The following is a 19,234-nucleotide window of genomic DNA, read 5'->3' as shown; positions in this document are numbered from 1 at the left end:
AGGTGTGAGCAAGAGCCATCAGGATTCATATGTACCAATAAACATGTTCTCCAGCTAAAATAATAAAGGAGACAATTGTTTTTTATCACATGGACCACTTTTCCTATGGAAGAAGGTTATTGAGCTGCAATTTTAAACACATTTTTCTTGTTCACTAAGAAAGCATCAGGAAGTGCTGCTGTTTAAATCTCTGTATCATTTTGATGTGATGCAATAAGTATTTTTTTCCTGCACAAAAAGAGTTTGATCAGATTCGTGCAGAACCAGCTTCAAGCTGATGAGCTGCATCAGGTGGAATTTTTGGAATACCGCCTGCTTCCTCACCCTTCTTTGTTACATTCCCTTCTTCCTCTTTTACTCTTATTTCCATCTTTCCAACTATTTCCTTCTCTCCCTTTTCCAGCAGCTCTCCTCAAATTCCTTTTTGTACTCTGTCTGAACACACTTTTTTCATACTCTGTTGAAACTTTTCTCTCGATATCAGGAATGTCAAGAAAGACAGGTTTGAAAGGTTCCTGTTTATAAATTCCAATAATGTGCTCTTTATAAAGTATTACCTTGCAACTAATCTTTTTTTAATAGAGTTAAAAGTTAGAGAATACTTTGAAAAATATTTTGTTGACTGTGAAATGCAAGGTGAGGTGTGAAGAGTAGGTTCATTGAAATGGTTGTGTAGATGTGGGGAAGGTAGAGTTTGGGGTGGAACAGCATTATTGAGGAATTATGATCAAACTAGCCGAAAGCACCCGGCGTTGCCCGGGTTCTTTTTGAATGAATTTACTACTATAATTCAGCTTTTACTCGCGGCCGTAGAACATTGACTACTATAATTCAGCTCAGCTTTTAATTGCGAAATGGGCCCAGCCCAGCCGAGGTGGGCCTCGACCTGCCTCGCCACCTATCCTATAACCTTCCCGGGACCCGTCCCGACATTTTTGGTTCTTTTTAAATGAATTTCCTACTATAATTCAGCTTTTACTCGTGGCCGTAGAAGATTGACTACTATAATTCAGCTCAGCTTTTAATTGCGAAATGGGCCCAGCCCAGCCGAGGTGGGCCTCGACCTGCCTCGCCACCAAGCCTAATAACCTTTCCGGGGCCCGTCCCGACATTTTTGGTTCTTTTTGAATACATTTACTGCTATAATTCAGCTTTTACTCGCGGCCGTAGAACATTGACTACGATAATTTAGCTCAGCTTTTAATTGCGAAATGGGCGCAGCCCGGCCGAAGCGGCCTCGACCGGCCTCGCCACCTAGCCTATAACCTTCCCGGGGCCGGTCCCGACATTTTTGGTTCTTTTCGAATGAATTTACTACCATAATTCAGCTTTTACTCGCGGCCGTAGAAAATTGACTACCATAATTCAGCTCAGCTTTTAATTGCGAAATGGGCCCAGCCCGGCCGAAGCGGCCTCGACCGGTCTCGCCACCTAGCCTAAAACCTTCCCGGGACCCATCCCGACATTTTTTGTATTGGAGGTTTCCTCCTATCTTTCACCGTTCAGGAGATTAGCTTGCGCAGACAAACAAACAAACAAAAACCCTTCTTTTATATATATAGAAGACTAGCCGAAAGCACCCGGCGTTGCCCGGGTTTTTTTTGAAGGAATTTACTACTATAATTCAGCTTTTACTCATGGCCGTAGAAGATTGACTACTATAATTCAGCTCAGCTTTTAATTGCGAAATGGGCCCAGCCTGGCCGAAGCGGCCTCGGCCGGCCTCGCCACCTAGCCTATAACCTTCCCGGGGCCCGTCCCGACATTTTTAGTTCTTTTTGAATTAATTTACTACTATAATTTGGCTTTTACTCGTGGCCGTAGAAGATTGACTACTATAATTCAGCTCAGCTTTTAATTGCGAAATGGACCCAGCCCGGCCAGAACGGCCTCGGCCAGCCTCGCCACCTAGCCTATAACCTTCCCGGGGCCCGTCCCAACATTTTAAGTTCTTTTTGAATGAATTTGCTACTATAATTCAGCTTTTACTCACGGCCGTAGAAGATTGGCTACCATAATTCAGCTTAGCTTTTAATTGTGAAATGGGCCCAGCTCGGCCGACGTAGCCTCGACCGGCCTCGCCACCTAGCCTATAACCTTCCCGGGGCCCGTCCCAACATTTTTAGTTCTTTTTGAATGAATTTACTACTATAATTCAGCTTTTACCCGCGACCATATAAGATTGACTACAATAATTCAACTCAGCTTTTAATTGCGAAATGGGCCCAGCCCGCCCGAGGTGGGCCTCGACCGGCCTCGCCAGCTAGCCTATAACTTTCCGGGGGCTTGTCCCGACATTTTTGGTTCTTTTTGGATGCATTTACTACTATAATAATTCAGCTTTTACGCGCGGCCGCCGTCTGTAGAAGATTGACGACTATAATTCAGCTCGGCTTTTAATTGCGAAATGGGCCCAGCCCGGCCGAGGTGGGTGGGTCTCGACCAGCCTCGCCACCGAGTCTAAAACCTTCCCGGGGCCCGTCCCGACATTTTTTGCATTGGAGGTTTCTTCCCATCTTTCACCATTCAAGAGATTAGCTTGCGCAGACAAACAAACAAACAAACAAAAACTTTCTTTTATATATATAGATAGAAGGTAGATAAGTAAGAAAAAACATTGAGATGAATACATTTGGAATATGGCTCGGGTGCCAGCAACAATGGCCTGCACTTTGCAAAATATACTATTCGATCTTCCACTTTCAACAGAAGTAGATGCTGGTAAACATGTGCTATAAATTCTGCCGATCCCCCATGATTAACGCCTCGATCTGGGCAAAAGTGGGGGTCAGTCTCCTGTGCCGCCATTCCTGACCCGATATCATCTCCGAAGGACTGATTTCCATGCTTGTAGTTAACCGCCCCCATTTGGATACTTCATGAGGATGCATCTTCACCATATTCCCACCATGCAATCGTTGATTTATTTGGAGCTCGCACCACCTTTGCATAAATATTTGATGCAGCTTGATAAAAAAAAATTCACAAGATGCATGATAATTGTATGATTTAGCAAGTTTTTGGATTATACTCTTAATATATGAATGAGTTCTCTTTCAACTCTCCTTTCCTCTGCTTTTTTCTCTTCTAACCTTTCCTGGCTCTGCAATTGCATCTCCAGTTTCATCTCCAGTTTCCAGAGACTTCTTAAATTGCAAAAAAAGTTTTTGTTTTTTTTATGAGATATCGCCCGCTTAAGGCTACTCGAGGTGGGGGCTACACAAAGGAAAGTATAGACGTTAGACAGAAAGGAGGGATCTATTGACATTCCTCTTGAATTTAGGTAGGTTGGGATAGAGGGGAAAGCAGGATGCAGGTAAACTGTTCCAGAGTGTTGCCGTGCAGGGAAAAAAACTAGAAGAATACCTCATGGTCTTACACCTTGGGACAGATACAGTGTATGGATGGGAAGAAACTGAAAAACGTGGCGAGCAACTGAAAGTATGCTCATGTGGAACAACCTGTGATAGACGCTCAGAGCACTTCCGTGGTAATATCTGTAGAAAAGGCTCAAGGAAGCAACTGAGCGGTGGACTGAGAGGGTCCATGGATGATGCCAACTCCTGTCCCACCAGAATGGCAGCATGTCACTGGATTCTGTCAATAAGAGATAGGTGACAGGCCATAGTACCAGCCCAAATATGGCAATGATGCTCCATGACAGGACGTTTAGTGGTCTTGTATAGATGGAGCGTAGCAGCTTGAGAAAGGTATGGCCGAGCACGAAATAAGCAGCCAAGGTGCTGGGAGGCTCTTTTAGCTCTACCAGAGATTTACTTTTCCCAGCTGAGGTTTGAGCTGATATCCAATACAAGCAGACAAAATCACAATACAAACAGGTAATTCCTGCAAAGGTGAAGATGTCAGAATAATTAAAGTAAAGGGGTATAACAAGCATCCATGCAAGCTTATTACAAGAGACAAAAACCTCAGTTCAAAAGTGCCAAGGAATACCATGTTCATTTAACATTTTGAATGTGCCTCGTACATGATATGTGTTTAGATGTAAAGTACACTATCGAGGAGACACCTCCATATCAGCCAATACAGCTTCTGTCCATATCGGCCCGAGAGACTTTGTTGGTGATGGAGAAAATGACACCTCATCACAACTTTGTTCTTTCCATTTTCTCTTAATGTGGAGAGTATTCATAATTTATTCTCGATTAATGATTTACATCGACAATCTGCTTTAATTTGTATATAAAATGTGAATATGAACCTCTGAATGTTTGCATATCAGCTTCATAAATTGCTAAACAATGTAGATGTCTGAAGCTCTTCATCATCATGTCTATCCACAGATAAACTGGAATTCCAGTGATTTGGACTCCATCCTTGGTCAAATCCATCTGAAGACGACAATTTCACCTTTTTTCACCGCCGCAATAAAGCCTGATACAGAGAAATCGTCGCTGGCCATGTGTCACGTGAGTCGGAGTTTGAACGCAGAGCCTTGCATTGAACAAAGAAAATATTTATTTTTATAATGTTTAAGGTCCATTTAGTGACTTTGTTTAAAAATAGAATTGGTGGCATCAGGCTAACCCCCGCTCTAGCAGGGAAAATGGCCTTAAAATGCCTGTTGTTGTTGTTGTTGTTGGTCGCATTAGTTGTCATTCTTTGTTAATTAATTGTGTCAGCTGCCACTGCATTAACATTAGCTGTCAGATGTCAGATACTCAAATGAAAGGCCAAGACCATCTCCCTGGATGTATCTCAGGCATGCAATCCAGTCTGGCTATGCTTTGCTTGCCAAGCTCGATGCCTATGGCAGGTATACAAAACTACATTCCTACCTGTCTTTCTGACTTCCTCCACTTCTGAAGCCAATGCTTTATCAATTTAACCCTAGTCTCTCCTATCCCAGTGGACGATGGACTTCCTCAAACCATTGTCTTGTGCCTAGTCTTGTTCATTCAATCAACCACTTTAACTTTTACTCCTCATAATATTGGATATGACCTCACCTGCTATAACCAGGGAACCACTGGTAGCCGTGGATGACTCACTCAATATGTAAATTAGCTGATGGTTTGAACAAACTTGTGAAACCACCATGCAGAGAATATTCTTACCAAGTTGCATCTAAATTGGGTGAACAATTTTTGAGAAGTCTAAGGTAGTGATCCTGGAATGGTAATGACCTTTGACCTGTAAATTTGCCTACTTAATATGCAATTTTTGAAGGAGGCTTTGGTCCTCGAATAAAGTTTGGTGAAAGTGGGACTATTGGTTTTAGCATCACCGGTGATTGTGTTCAGGGTTGTTTGTGGTTTGTGGTCAAGTTTCATGAAAACCGTGTGTAGTTTCAGAGAACAATCACACACCTGTTTTGTGGTCAAACCTGGACCCACTCTGACCCCCCCCCCCCCCCTCTTAAACTCCATAGACCCTGTTCTTTTTAATGCCACAAACAACCGTTAGTCCATCAAGGATGATGAAGGTTGTGGTCAAGTTTCATCGAAATTGTGTGTGTAGTTTTCAGACCAAACTTGGCACAAATGATATTTGGTATGTTGCAACTCAAGTTTGTTCACGGCGTTAAAAAATTGGGATCTAAGGAGGTCTACTGGGGGTCCAAGTGGATCCAGGTTTGACCCCTCCTCCCCCACCCCCCTCAAAATAGGAATTTACTTTGTGAATTTAATTTGGAATTAAATTTGTGAATTTAATTTGTGAATTTAATTTAATTTGTAAATTAAAATTTAATTTCAATTAAATTAAATTAAATTAATTAAAATTAAATTGAATAAATTAAATTAATGAATTAAATTAAATTAAATTTATTGAATTAAATTTAATTACATTTATTCAATTAAATTGAATTTATAATGAATTAAATTGAATTAAATTAAATTAAATTGTATTAAATTAAATTAATAAATGAAATTTAATTAAATTAAATTTTAATTGATTAAATTAAATTGAATAAATTCAATTAATGTGAATTAAAATTTAATTAAAATTTAATTAAAATTTAATTAAAATAAATTTAATTAAAATTTTAAATTTAATTTGTGAATTAAAATTTAATTTCAAATTTACCAAATTTAATTTGTGTAATTTGGAATTTACTCAGAGAACAATCACACACCTGTTTTGTGGTCAAACCTGGACCCACTCTGACCCCTCCCCCCCCCCCCCCTCTCTTAAACTCCATACACCCTGTTTTTTTAAATGCCACAAACAACCTTTAGTCCATCAAGGATGATGAAGGTTGTAGTCAAGTTTCATCGAAATTGTGTGTGTAGTTTTCAGACCAAACTTGGCACAAATGATATTTGGTATGTTGCAACTCAAGTTTGTTCACGGCGTTAAAAAATTGGGATCTAAGGAGGTCTACTGGGGGTCCAAGTGGATCCAGGTTTGACCCCTCCCCCCCACCCCCCTCAAAATAGGAATTTACTTTGTGAATTTAATTTGGAATTAAATTTGTGAATTTAATTTGTGAATTTAATTTGTGAATTTAATTTAATTTGTGAATTAAAATTTAATTTCAATTAAATTAAAATTAAAAAATTAAAATTAAATTGAATAAATTAAATTAATGAATTCAATTGATTTAAATTTATTGAATTAAATTTATTAAATTTAATTACATTTATTCAATTAAATTGAATTTATAATGAATTAAATTGAATTAAATTAAATTAAATTGTATTAAATTAAATTAATTAATTTAATTTAATTTAATTAAATTTTAATTGCTTAAATTAAATTGAATAAATTCAATTAATGTGAATTAAAATTTAATTAAATTAAAATGTAATTAAAATTTAATTAAAATAAATTTAATTAAAATTTTAAATTTAATTTGTGAATTAAAATTTAATTTGTGAATTAAAATTTAATTAAAATTTAATTTCAAATTTAACAAATTTAATTTGTGAATTTAATTTGGAATTTACTCAGAGAACAATCACACACCTGTTTTGTGGTCAAACCTGGACCCACTCTGACACCCCCCCCCCCCCCCCCTCTTAAACTCCATAGACCCTGTTTTTTTTTATGCCACAAACAACCTTTAGCCCATCAAGGATGATGAAGGTTGTGGTCAAGTTTCATCGAAATTGTGTCTGTAGTTTTCAGACCAAACTTGGCACAAATGATATTTGGTATGTTGCAACTCAAGTTCGTTCACGGCATTAAAAAATTGGGATCTAAGGAGGTCTACTGGGGGTCCAAGTGGATCCAGGTTTGACCCCTCCCCCCCCCCTGCCCCCCTCAAAATAGGAATTTACTTTTTCCACTGAAATTACACGCACTATTTCGATGAAATTTGGCCACAACCTTCATCACCTGTGATGTACCAACGTTTGTTCGCTACATTAAAAAAATCGAGGTTAAGGAACTCTACGGGGTGGGGGGGGGGGGGGGGGGGGGGTTCGCCCCCGAAAGTAAGTATTTGCTCCCTCCTCTGAAACTACACCACATAATTTCGTTTGTTTAAAGTCTTATGATTATGTTAGTATGATTCTCCACGCTGCCCTGTCTCCTAGCAACCATTGAAATTGGTCTAATATACCGTGATACTGTTTAAAATACCTTTCGTCGGTGTAGTATACTGCTTTATTCTACCAGGTGAGCGCCTAGGGGTATTTCCCCTATTTTTTTAGTTTTGTGCAAACATTAATTGCAATATTTGTAAACCATTGCAATTACATGAGCACTGCTCTTTTGGATTTTTGGTATTATTTTACCAATCAGAAGACATTGTGTTTGGTTTTACTAACAGTAGGCCATCGGAGAAAACTTCTAAGATTTTTTGAGGAAGTCGAGGATTCGTCGAAGCTCGTCTTGCTTCCCTTATCTAATCTCTCTTTACAACTCCTTTTCCTCATGAAATAATTATGACATTATTGTGCAAAAGCTGATCAGTGTCCTCTCTCAATTTTCCTTCTAGCTCTTCCAGCCGACCTTTGGCCTTCCTGCGAGAGACTATTATGTCACAGAAAGTCCAGAGAACAAGAAAGTGAGTGTAGTTGTTTTTATCAACCTGTTGTGAAATGCAGTTGATTATGTATGTACATATATATATATATGAATATATATAAATGTATATATATATAAATATAAATATATATAAATATATATATATCGAGGATTTCAAATCTTTTTTCAAATAGGTACACATTATATATAATGACATTACACCATCCAATTAGATCTTCTTTTGTTGGAAAGGTCAGACTGGCCTATTTGGTAGTTCCAACGGACCATATAGATCATGATCCTGGGGTTGCAGGTTAAATTCTCTTGTTGTCCCCCGTCGCACCGCGGAGCGAAAGGGGGATTCTGGTTTTCCCCTCCGTGCGTCCGTCCGTCCGTGTGTGCGTCCGTCCATGCGTCCATGCGTGTGTGCGTCCGTCCGTGCGTGCGGACGTGCGTGCGTGCGTGCGTAAGCGAAGGACCGAATTCTAATTTGGTGTGTGTGTGCAACCCACGTCAAAATCCAAGATGGCCGCCGCCATGTATGTCTGAACCTTGTGAGCAGAATATCTTGAAAAATAACCGAAGTACCAACGTCTAATCTGGTGTGTGGGTGTATCTACGCATAAGGGAGAACGCTATAGAAAATTGGGTCGCCACGTCAAAATCCAAGATGGCCGCCACCATATATATATGTCTGAACCTTGTGAGCGAAATATCTTGAAAAATAAACGAACTACTAACTTCTAATCTGGTGTGTGGGTGTATCTACGCATAAGGGAGAACGCTATAGAAAATTAGGTCGCCACGTCAAAATCCAAGATGGCCGCCACCATATATATGTCTGAACCTTGTGAGCGAAATATCTTGAAAAATAAACGAACTACTAACTTCTAATCTGGTGTGTGGGTGTATCTACGCATAAGGGAGAACGCTATTGAAAATTGGGTCGCCACGTCAAAATCCAAGATGGCCACCTCGCGTCTCCCACTTTGTCAACTCACATCACTTCACCGACGGGGGACCTAGGCGTAACGCTTGTATTGTGTTGATTTATCAATTTTCCCCTAATGTATTTGCCCTACATAAAATGCATGCACAAGGTCCTCTTTGAGCTTTGGATGCTATAGAAAAAATTGTAACCAGAGTAGTGCTAAATTAACCTTGTCTTCTTACCAATACTGAAATACCAGAGTCTGCATGGTTTCACTTTGAGAGAAGTACATTGCTTGGTAAGAACAGAACGAGGATTTGTATGCATGATTCAAAGAAATTCCGAGACCCTTTCCATTGATCTCATAAGATCAAACCAGTTTATTTTAAATTGTCCTTTGCCAGACCAAGAAAAGAAAACAAAAACAAGAAAACCATGAGGCTTGAATGTATCGGGCAATCACAAAGCTGCTGAAAATGCTTCTCATTCGTTTTTTCCTTATCTTTTCCCATTAGGTGCTGTCTGCCTACCTGGAATACATGGTGGCGGTGAATGAACTGCTGCTAGGAGAGGCCAACAGTACAATACGACCTCGCATGGAGGCCGTGCTTGAGCTGGAGAAAAGCCTTGCAAATATATCGGAGCCATTGGAGAAGCAGAGGGATGTTATGGCATTCCAAAAAATCAAACTTGGGGATCTCCAGGTGAGGTGTTTAGCTTTGGTTATAAATTATTAGCTCACCTGGAACGAAATTCATGGGAGTTTATGCGATGGCGCATCATCCGTCCATCAGTCCGTCCGTCTGTCCGTCCGTAAACACTTGAAACTTCTCCGAAACCGCTAATGGGATTGCGACCAAATTTGGCACAAATGATATTTGTTGTGTTGTGACTAAAGTTTGTTCACGGCATTAACAAAAATCTGGGTCTAAGGGGGTTTAACCGGGGTCAAAGTTGTTCCAGGTTTGACCCCCAAAATAGGAATTTGCTATTTCCTCTGAAACTACACACACTATTTCGATGAAACTTGACCCAACCTTCATCACCCGTGATGTACCGAAGTTTGTTCACGGCACTAAGAAAATTGAAGTCTGAGGGGGTTTACGGGGGGTTAAAGTGGATCCAGGTTTGACCCCCCAAAATAGGTATTTGCTTTCTTCTCTGAAACTACACACACAATTTTGATGAAACTTGACCACAACCTTCAACACCCGTGATGTACCAAAGTTTGTTCACGGCATTAAAAAAATCTTCCCCTTTGGGGTTCTACGGGGGGGGGGGGGGGGTTGTCCCCCAAAATAAGTGTTTGCTTTCTTCTCAGAAATCACACACGCAACTCAGAAATCACACAAAAAAACACACGCAATCCCGATGACACTTAACCACAACCTTCAACACCCGCAATGTAACAATGTTTTTTCAAGGCATTAGAAAAATTGGGGTCTTAGGAGGTATATGGGGTTGGGGGAGAGGGGAGTTGTCCTACAAAATAGGTATTTTTTTGTTTGGTTGTTTATAGTTTTATGAGTATGTTAGTATGATTCCACCTGTTGCCCTGTCTTCTAGCAACCATTTAAATTGGTTTCAAATACCTTTAGTCGGTGCAGAATACTGTTTATTCTTCCAGGTGAGCGCAAGGGGTATTGCCCCTATGTTTATATTTTAAAGCCAATCTAGTGGTGTTCCTATTGATCTTATCACTGACTTACTGGGGTAATCTGCTCTATTAAAGTTAATCTTTAATTAATTACGGAAAACATACATGTAGTGGAGATTTTTCCCAGCATTACACCGTCTTGAAATATGATTATACGAAAAATAAAATTTACTAATCGAAGGGGTTTCTCCTCTATCACATGTGAAATTTCTTTGTTTTTCAGAATATCGATGTGCTCTAACTTTGGCTTCGACAAGTTGAAAATGCTCAGAAGTTTAGAAAGTTTAGTTTAGAAGTTTATTTACAAGTGTACATGATGATGATCAGAGGGATGATAATGTATGCCTGCAAGGGATATTTACTCGTGTAATTACCTGATCTATCAGGAAGCAATAGAACAATGAAAAAAATAATTTAACAAAGCAACTGCATAAGATCATGTTACAAAGTATAAACTCGATTACTTGCTGACTAATATCAGACACTGTAGCTCTATTTTGTATTCACCTATCTGACCCACATTAAATCAAACTTGATTTTGTAAGATGACAAACTTAAAATTTATAATCGTAACGAACTTTAAAGGCAGTACAACACATGTACAAGCATTACTAGAAAAAAAAAAAAGAAGTTATCACAAAAGGAATAAAACTATGTATCACTGAGAATGCTAGTAACATCGCTTCTGTCGCTGCTAATTGCAGAAATACACGATGTGCATGCGTCTTACTATAATTCACCAAATGTCCGTCTGTCCGTTCGAAGGTACCGCAAAAACGGCTCAACCGATCGCAACGATATTTTGGGTGGGTATTCCTGGGACCCCTGGGAGTAAAATAGGCTATATTGTTTTGAAGTTACAGGCCTTTGAGAATTCATTTCGTTCTATAAAGGGCAACTTTCATCGGATTTTCTACCCGTTTTTTTTCAACCGAGTCTAAAACTATGTTAGCGACTGTGAAAAATGAAATGATATATCGAATTTGATTTGAAATAAAACTGTGTGAGAGAGGAAGGCACCACGGGCCTACAAAACAGGCCTCAAAGCTATGCGAGTTAATAAAATGGTGGATATTTGTTTATATGAAGCCTCTTCCAGAATGGGTGGAGCTATGGTTCCCAGAATGGGTGGAGCTTTGAGGTTTTGTCTTCTCTGCAAGAACAAGAAGCAGAAGAAGAACAAGAAGAACAACAACAACAACAGCAGAGGGCACTCTATGACCAGCGTCTGCGACGCGGCTAAAAATGTTACCAGTTCAGTGTAAAAGTACATAGACTTGAGCTAAAGAGCGATTAGCCCCAAAACACTGTTAATTATATGAAAAGTGCCCCCATACAGTAAAAAGTATTTTGTTTTTACATTTAGAATCAATACATCACAGTTAACTAATGTAATAGTATGTACACGTAAACCATTCATTCGAAACTGGTTTTCCGTTGAATTTTTAGAGCATTATATGCAAGTGACTTCTGGCATCAAATCAAAACGGATCTCCTTTTATCATTAGGCTGCTGGGCCATAGAAGTTCACGGTTCAAGTTTCACGTTTCACGTTTCACGGTTCACGCGTGTAAAGAAAAATGGACAAACGTAGTATGACTTGCTCTGGGCCATAGAACGCCTTTCATGTTTCACGTTTCACGTGTCACGTTTCACGCGTGAAAGGCGGAATGAACATGCACACTTTTTCTATGCGTGAAAACGGAGATCTCGGTCGACCTGATTATTTTTAGACTGACATCCGGGCAAAACTTCCGAAACAAAATGGACGACTACCGAGAACAGTTGATCGAGTTAGTGAGAGCAAGGCCCCTGCTGTGGGATCCGCGTGTGGCGGATTACAAAGACAAGGACCAGAAGGCACAAGTTTGGGAGAACTTGAATGGGCGTCTGAATTCACCGACAGGTTAAGGTTTATTGTTTTCGGGTGTGTGTGCGTGTGTGTTTGTTTAATTGTGTGTGTGTGTGTGTGTGTGTGTGTGTGTGTCAATGTGTGTATGTGTGTGTGTCAGTGTGTGTGTGTGTGTGTGTGGTTGTTTAATTGCGTGTGTGTGTGTCAGTGTGTGTGTGTGAGAGAGAGAGAAAGAGAGAGAGACAGAGAGACAGAGAGACAGAGAGACAGAGAGACAGAGAGACAGAGAGACAGAGAGACAGAGAGAGACAGAGAGACAGAGAGACAGAGAGACAGAGAGACAGAGAGACAGAGAGACAGAGAGACAGAGAGACAGAGAGACAGAGAGACAGAGAGACAGAGAGAGAGAGAGAGAGAGAGAGAGAGAGAGAGAGAGAGAGAGAGAGAGAGAGAGAGAGAATGAGAATGAGAATGAGAGAATGAGAGAAACAGTGATAAAGACAGAGACAGAGTGAGAAGTTGTTCAGTGGAATTCACCACGGGTTTCTCTCAGAAGGAAGTGCTCTCGGCTCCAAATTCTGTGCCTTTTTCTCTTCCTCCGTCTTAGTAGAAGCAGAATGAGGCAATCTTCTTCATCCGAAGAGTCCATGTTGACGGTTACTCGGCCAAGGCAGAACTGGCGCGCAACACGTGAACAGCCAAGCGTGAAATCCTATGGCCCAGGGTCCGATTGTTCACGTGAACCGTGAACCGTGAACTTCTATGGCCCAGCAGCCTAAGGAAACTTCTAGCACAATTATTAACACCTGTTTGTGATGACAGCTTTAAAGTGTATTTTTCGTCACCTGTCATCCAAATTTCATGTAGTTGCCAGTTGGTTGCAAATTTCAAGAAATAGAGCTCTTGCGGTCTATGTTTGATAGCCGGCCCGACCTTGCCGTATAATAGAATGAGAAAAAGGATAATATTTTCTACATGAAATATAATTCATTGTAATCAAACAAAGTATCGTATTTATGTATTGGGCTTCGTAGTAGATGAAGACAATCATGAAAACATTGTAATACATGTGGAAAGCCGCGGATCACAAATCCTACCTTGCAGTGTTTCCGCTTCCATTTTCACTTGATTCCGGCCGCAGTCCCGTGCCCAGATGTTGTTTGCCACCTGCACTGACCCGATCGAATTCGAGGCTGTCTGCTTGCATGGCGATCTTCCTTTCTGTCCTCCCATCTAACTCTTTCCAAAGCACGACACACTCTGAATTTTCTAAAACTATTCTCAGAGAAAGAAAGAACTTTCCCATGCATGTCCACTTTGTGCATAAAGCAAAATGTCGAAGATTTTCCTTCACAATCATCGGCCTCGGACGACATGGACGACATGTAGATCGCCATGTTGTGCAGTGTCACGTAAATGTAACAAGACGCGTAATTACCTCCACCACCAAAGGTGGATGGAGATTATGTTTTCACCCCTGTCTGTCTGTCCGTTTGTCCGGTTGTTTGTAACTTGGCCAAATTTTTATTATTTTTTTGCAAGTATGTTGCTCACTCCGGTTTGTGTGTTTGTTTGTTTGTGTTTTTGTGTGTTTGTCTGTCTGCTCACTTATACTTGCGTACATGCAAGACACAATTTTAAACCGATCTTCACGAAACTTCACCAAATGGTAGAGTTCGTGGTCCGACAAAATCCTATTTATTTTGGGGTCAAAAGGTAAAAAGGTCAACATAGGCCAACGGTCAACCACTTTTTTCAAATTTCTAAAATCCTCAATTTTCATCCGATTGACTTGAAATTTGAATAGGATTTAGATATCAGCTAACTGAATTCAACCACCAGCTATTTTTGAGATCAGCATCGTCCAAAAGGTCAACATAGGCCAAAGGTCAACAACAATTTCAAATTTCTAAAATCCTCAATTTTCACCCGATTCACTTGAAATTTGAATGGGATTTACATATCAGCAAACTGAATTCAACCAACAACTATTTTTAAGATCACCATAGGTCAAAGGTCAACAACAATTTCAAAATATCTAAAATCCTCAATTTTCATCCGATTCACTTGAAATTTGAAAGGGATTTACATATCAGTTAACTGAATTCAACCAACAACTATTTTTGAGATCAGCATAGGCCAAAAGGTCAAAATAGACCAAAGGTCAACCACTTTTTTCAAATTTCTAAAAGCCTCAATTTTCATCCGATTGACTTGACATTTGAATAGGATTTTCATGTCAGCTAACTGAATTCAACCACCAATTATTTAAGAGGTCAAAAGGATGCTCTACTGAGGGCCATTCTGCTTTGTTTCTCTTTTGCCAAATATCGCTCTATGAGTGATTTTTCATTTGTTTGTTTGTGAATAAAATATCTCAAAAAGTTGTGGACGGATTCAGACGAAATTTGGCAGAGATGTAGCGGATGGGACAAGGACGAAATGATTAGATTTTGGTGAAGATCCGGATTCGGATTCAGCCACTAGAAATTTTAAAGTGATTCTTCACCATCGGGAGGTGGGGCCAAAAACGATACATAGCAGGGTATCTCAAAACGTTGTGGACGGATTTGGACGACGCTTGGTGGTGGAGAGGTTGGGATTCTGACAAGGACGATTGGATTCGATTTTTTTGAAGATGTGATTATAGATTCGCATATGAGATTTATTTAGTTTTTTAAGTGATTCTTCATAATTGAAAGATAGGGCTAAAGCCAACATAAAGCCGGATATCTCAAAAAGTTATGGACTGATTTAGACGAAACTTGGTGGACAGGTTATATGTGTGTGACAAGGAAGAATCGATTAAATTTTGGTGAAGATCCGGATCCGGCTAGTAGAATTTTTAAAGTGATTCTTCACCATTGGGAGATAGGGCCAAAAACGATACAAAGCAGGATATCTCAAAAATCTGTGGATGGATAATTTTGATTAAATGTGATTCTGTGTTGTGATTTTCTGGTCCACTCTGGGATTATAAAACGTAAACTGTTCACCTGGCGGATGTGTGCTCTCTACTGAGTGCCGTTCTAGTTGGTTACTGGAAGAGTTGCAACGGGGATTGTGCATAAGACACGAGCTGTGATTGGATAATATTTAACACACAGTAACTCGATTTTCGTTCGTTTTTTTTCATATTTCTCTCTTTTGTGCACACCATGTTCTTGACGAGTTTCACAGATTTATGGAAATATATTTATTGACAACATGTAAGGATATTATGTAGTTGCAGTATGCTGTTCACCAAAGTAAATGATTTCTGGGATCAGAATGCAGCCGAACACCCGCTCCCTATTGGAGAAATATTTTCATCGTATGAAGAATGGATCTTTCCTTTGCATATCGTGAGGTCCATTGCAGCATCGATATCCTTAACCCATGTTTTCATTGCTTTTACAGAAAAATGTGCCTTTTTTCAAATGGGCATTTTACCTGCAGACATCTTTCGGACCAAAAGCGTCTTTTGCGAATGACGACCCAGTCGTCGTCTACGAGATGGAATACTTCAATAAATTAAATGGCATCGTAGCAAACAACAACATACGGTAAAATATTTTTGTTTTCATTATTTTAAGCTCTGTCATATTCTGGCACTTATGAGGCCTCAATCAATTGCTTGTGAATGCAGATGAGATTTGATTGTAATTCTCTCTTACAATGTAGTCCATGCACCAACATGGCCTATTTGTAGACTCAGAACTTGCATGAGGGACGAGCTGGTTAATACAGTGGAAGTTTTGATACCTGTGGACCAATGGTTGTAGACACATGCATTAGACAAATGCGAAGAGCGGTTATTGGACAATCAGAATGTGCTTTATAATGAACTTGGAGCCACATCCGATGGTCTTTTTACCTCCTCCTGTGCAGTGTTATCAAAGACTTCATCAAATGGACCACTGTCCGATTCCTCGTGGAACTGCTCGATGGCCGGTTTGTGAGAGCCAAGGAAGTCTTGGAAAAAACTCTTTATGGAGCATCTCAGGTGTGTACCTCCTTTAAGGGAGCCCAGTAGAAACCTGAGAAATGTTGACAAGAATACACAGCACTTTTTACCTCGTAGGTTATGGTTATTTTTTCACCCCTGTCTGTCTGTCTGTCTGTCTGTCTGTCTGTTTAGCTGTTTGTGAACAAGATATCTCAAAAAGTTGTGGACGGATTCGGACGAAATTTGGCAGATAGGTAGTGTATGTGACAAGGTCGAAATGATTAGATTTTGGTGAAGATCCGGATTTGGATCCGTCTAGTAGAATTTTAAAGTGATTCTTCACCATTGGGAGATAGGGCCAAAAGCTATATATAGCAGGGTATATCAAAAAGTTATGGACGGATTTGGACAAAACTTGGTGGGGAGGTTGTGTCTGACAAGGAAGAATCGATTCAATTGTGGTAAAGATCTAGATCCGGATCCCTCTAGTATAATTTTTTAAGTGATTCTTCACCATTGAGTGATCGGGCTAAAACAGATACATAGCAGGATATCTCAAAATGTTATGGACGGATTTGGACAAAACTTGGTGGCCAGTTTGGGTGTGTGACAAGGGTGAATCGATTCGATTTTGGTGAAGATCTGAATATGGATTCGGATACGAGAATTATTTGATGTGCAAGTGATTCTTCACCATTGGGAGATTTGGCGAAAAGCGATGTATAACATGATATTTTAAAAAGTTATGGACGAGTTATGACTAAACTTGGTGGATGAGTTGGTTAGGTGTCGAGAACTAGCCGATTACGTTTTGGTTCAGGTCCGAATCCAGATCAGGACTATCAGTGGGATAGAAACCATAGACTGGTGAGCCGAGCACACGTGTGCGCTCTACCGAGTACCCTTCTAGTTTGATAGTGTAATGTATGTTTGATTTCATTTTTATTTAATTGTTTTTTAGTTCCTCTGACCTTTAGTTATGGTTCAATTACCTTCATTTTCTCAGTAGAGAGTTCGCGTGTAAACGCAGCAGTACACACAATGCGTGCTCACTCCAACTGAATACTGTCTATGCCTGCAGGAATGTTTGCCCCGCTGGCAATTCTGCTTGCAGAAAACAGAAGAGGTCATCGGGTTTGCTGTTTCCGTTAATTATGTCAACCACACCACAGATATGTGGAAGGCTATTGAGGTAATTTGGGTGTGGGAAAGGGAAGCTTTGGAGAAGTTTGTGCAAAATCCTACCTGGTATATTACAACCCGTTGTGGAGTCATGAGACTCCACAAATAGTGAGCCGAAATTGAGATATTATGGTCGGGATGTACGTATTCCATCTTTTATTATTTCTGATGTATCCTGATCATATTTTGGCCCCAACAGGCTGAGAAAATAATGAAACAAGTGCATTCAACATTCCTCCAAACCGTTCAAAATGTAACGTGGATGGCAGGAGAAACCAAGACAGAGGTCAAACGAAAGGTAAGAAACTGTGTAGAATGGTACAATTTGGAGGGATGTGAACCGCATTTACGAGGGTCATTCAGGTTTATGTGGCTCATTGAGGAAATCAAGAAGTACAATGAAATTCATGAAACTTCACCTATTTCTTAAAGTATTGCCCTGTGACATGTGCACAGTTGTTTCATTGATGTGCTAATGCCTTGATGAATGAAACCCAGATGGAATTAAATGCATTAAAGGATGAAGACGTCAAAGCTAATATCATGAAATTGCTGCATACCTGTCTGTGTCTCAGATGTCCAAAGCGATAGAAATCTCAATCTCTCTGGATTTCCATCTCTTTGGACCTCCAACTGGGGTTTTCCAAAGATATGGAAATCACAAGTTAACGGCTGATTTGGAACTTCCCAATCCATATCCACGACATCCGTTATGGTCACATTTGTGTTGTGAGGAATTGAAGCCATGCATGCATTAAGGTATTACATTGAGACCGTTTACATAGCAGTTATATGTGTTTGCTGATTGTTTCTTCACCGAACGAGACAGTGTGGAGCTGTGCATTGATAGTTTCACACGTTCAATAAATTTTGCATGAATTCAACTGTTGAGGTCTCAAAATAATATGGCCATACATTTTCTCACTTGTGGCAGAACCTTGAAATGTGGCAGACTGCCATGGTCTTGTATCTCCACTTGGTTGCCATTTTTATCATTTCAGCCAGAGAAGGAATCAAGAAAGTCCCAAAAAATCAATCTGGCGCGTATCCAGAGAACTGGGACTACCAACCACCACTGTACACAGGATTTTACATAAAAGACTGAAGCTTTAATCTTTATGCATATAAGGTGCAGATTCTGCAGGAACGCAAACCAAATGATGGACCCAAATGCAAGCATTTGCCTTGGAAATGCGCAGTCGCATCTGAAAAAAGTCATGTTCACAGATTAAACTTGATTTCATGTATTGTGGAAGGTCAACCAGCAAATGTGAGGATCTGGGGCTGTGAAAACCTCCACGTGAAAACACACGCGACAATCCAAAGGTAAATGTGTGGTGTGGCCTTCTCCATGACCGCTTGGTGGGTCCATTTTTCTTCGCAGAGGATACAGTGACATCAACAATTTACATGAACATGTTGGAAGGATTTGCCTTTCCATAGATTGAAGACAAGTCTCAACAGGACAGCGCTCCCCCTCATTGGGCCTCAGTCGTTCAAGCCGACCTGAATGAAAAATTTCCAGGTCACTGGATTGGCCAAGACGGACCAACCGCCTGGTCCCCACGATCACCAGACATAACCCCCCTTGATTTTTTTTTCTGTGGGGGTTTGCCAAAGATTATGTCGACAACACCAACGTGGCAAACCTGCAGGATCTTAATTTTCGGATCACAGCTGCATGTGCGAATCCGTCCACAACGTTTTGAGATATCGTGATATATATCAGTTTTAGCTGGATCACTCAAT

At 40.1% G+C, this 19,234-nt stretch overlaps 1 protein-coding gene across 1 annotated transcript in view; it reads left to right on the top strand.

Moving 5' to 3' along the window:
• The window catches only part of LOC137425844 (endothelin-converting enzyme 1), a 73,676-nt gene that overhangs the window by 19,725 nt on the left and 34,717 nt on the right, over nucleotides 1-19,234 (top strand). The window contains exons 5-11 of the mRNA XM_068114570.2: nucleotides 4,305-4,430; nucleotides 7,907-7,975; nucleotides 9,382-9,570; nucleotides 15,775-15,920; nucleotides 16,246-16,360; nucleotides 17,385-17,495; nucleotides 17,685-17,783. Of these exons, the coding sequence (XP_067970671.2) occupies nucleotides 4,305-4,430; nucleotides 7,907-7,975; nucleotides 9,382-9,570; nucleotides 15,775-15,920; nucleotides 16,246-16,360; nucleotides 17,385-17,495; nucleotides 17,685-17,783 (855 nt within the window). The remainder of the gene's footprint in view (nucleotides 1-4,304; nucleotides 4,431-7,906; nucleotides 7,976-9,381; nucleotides 9,571-15,774; nucleotides 15,921-16,245; nucleotides 16,361-17,384; nucleotides 17,496-17,684; nucleotides 17,784-19,234) is intronic.

The sequence above is a fragment of the Myxine glutinosa genome, chromosome 4, assembly GCF_964187855.1.
Source record: "Myxine glutinosa chromosome 4, kmMyxGlut1.1, whole genome shotgun sequence".
In the NCBI taxonomy this organism is placed as follows: Eukaryota; Metazoa; Chordata; class Myxini; order Myxiniformes; family Myxinidae; genus Myxine; species Myxine glutinosa.
Note: the sequence above shows the minus strand (reverse complement) of the source record. Positions and strands in the feature narration are given on the sequence as shown.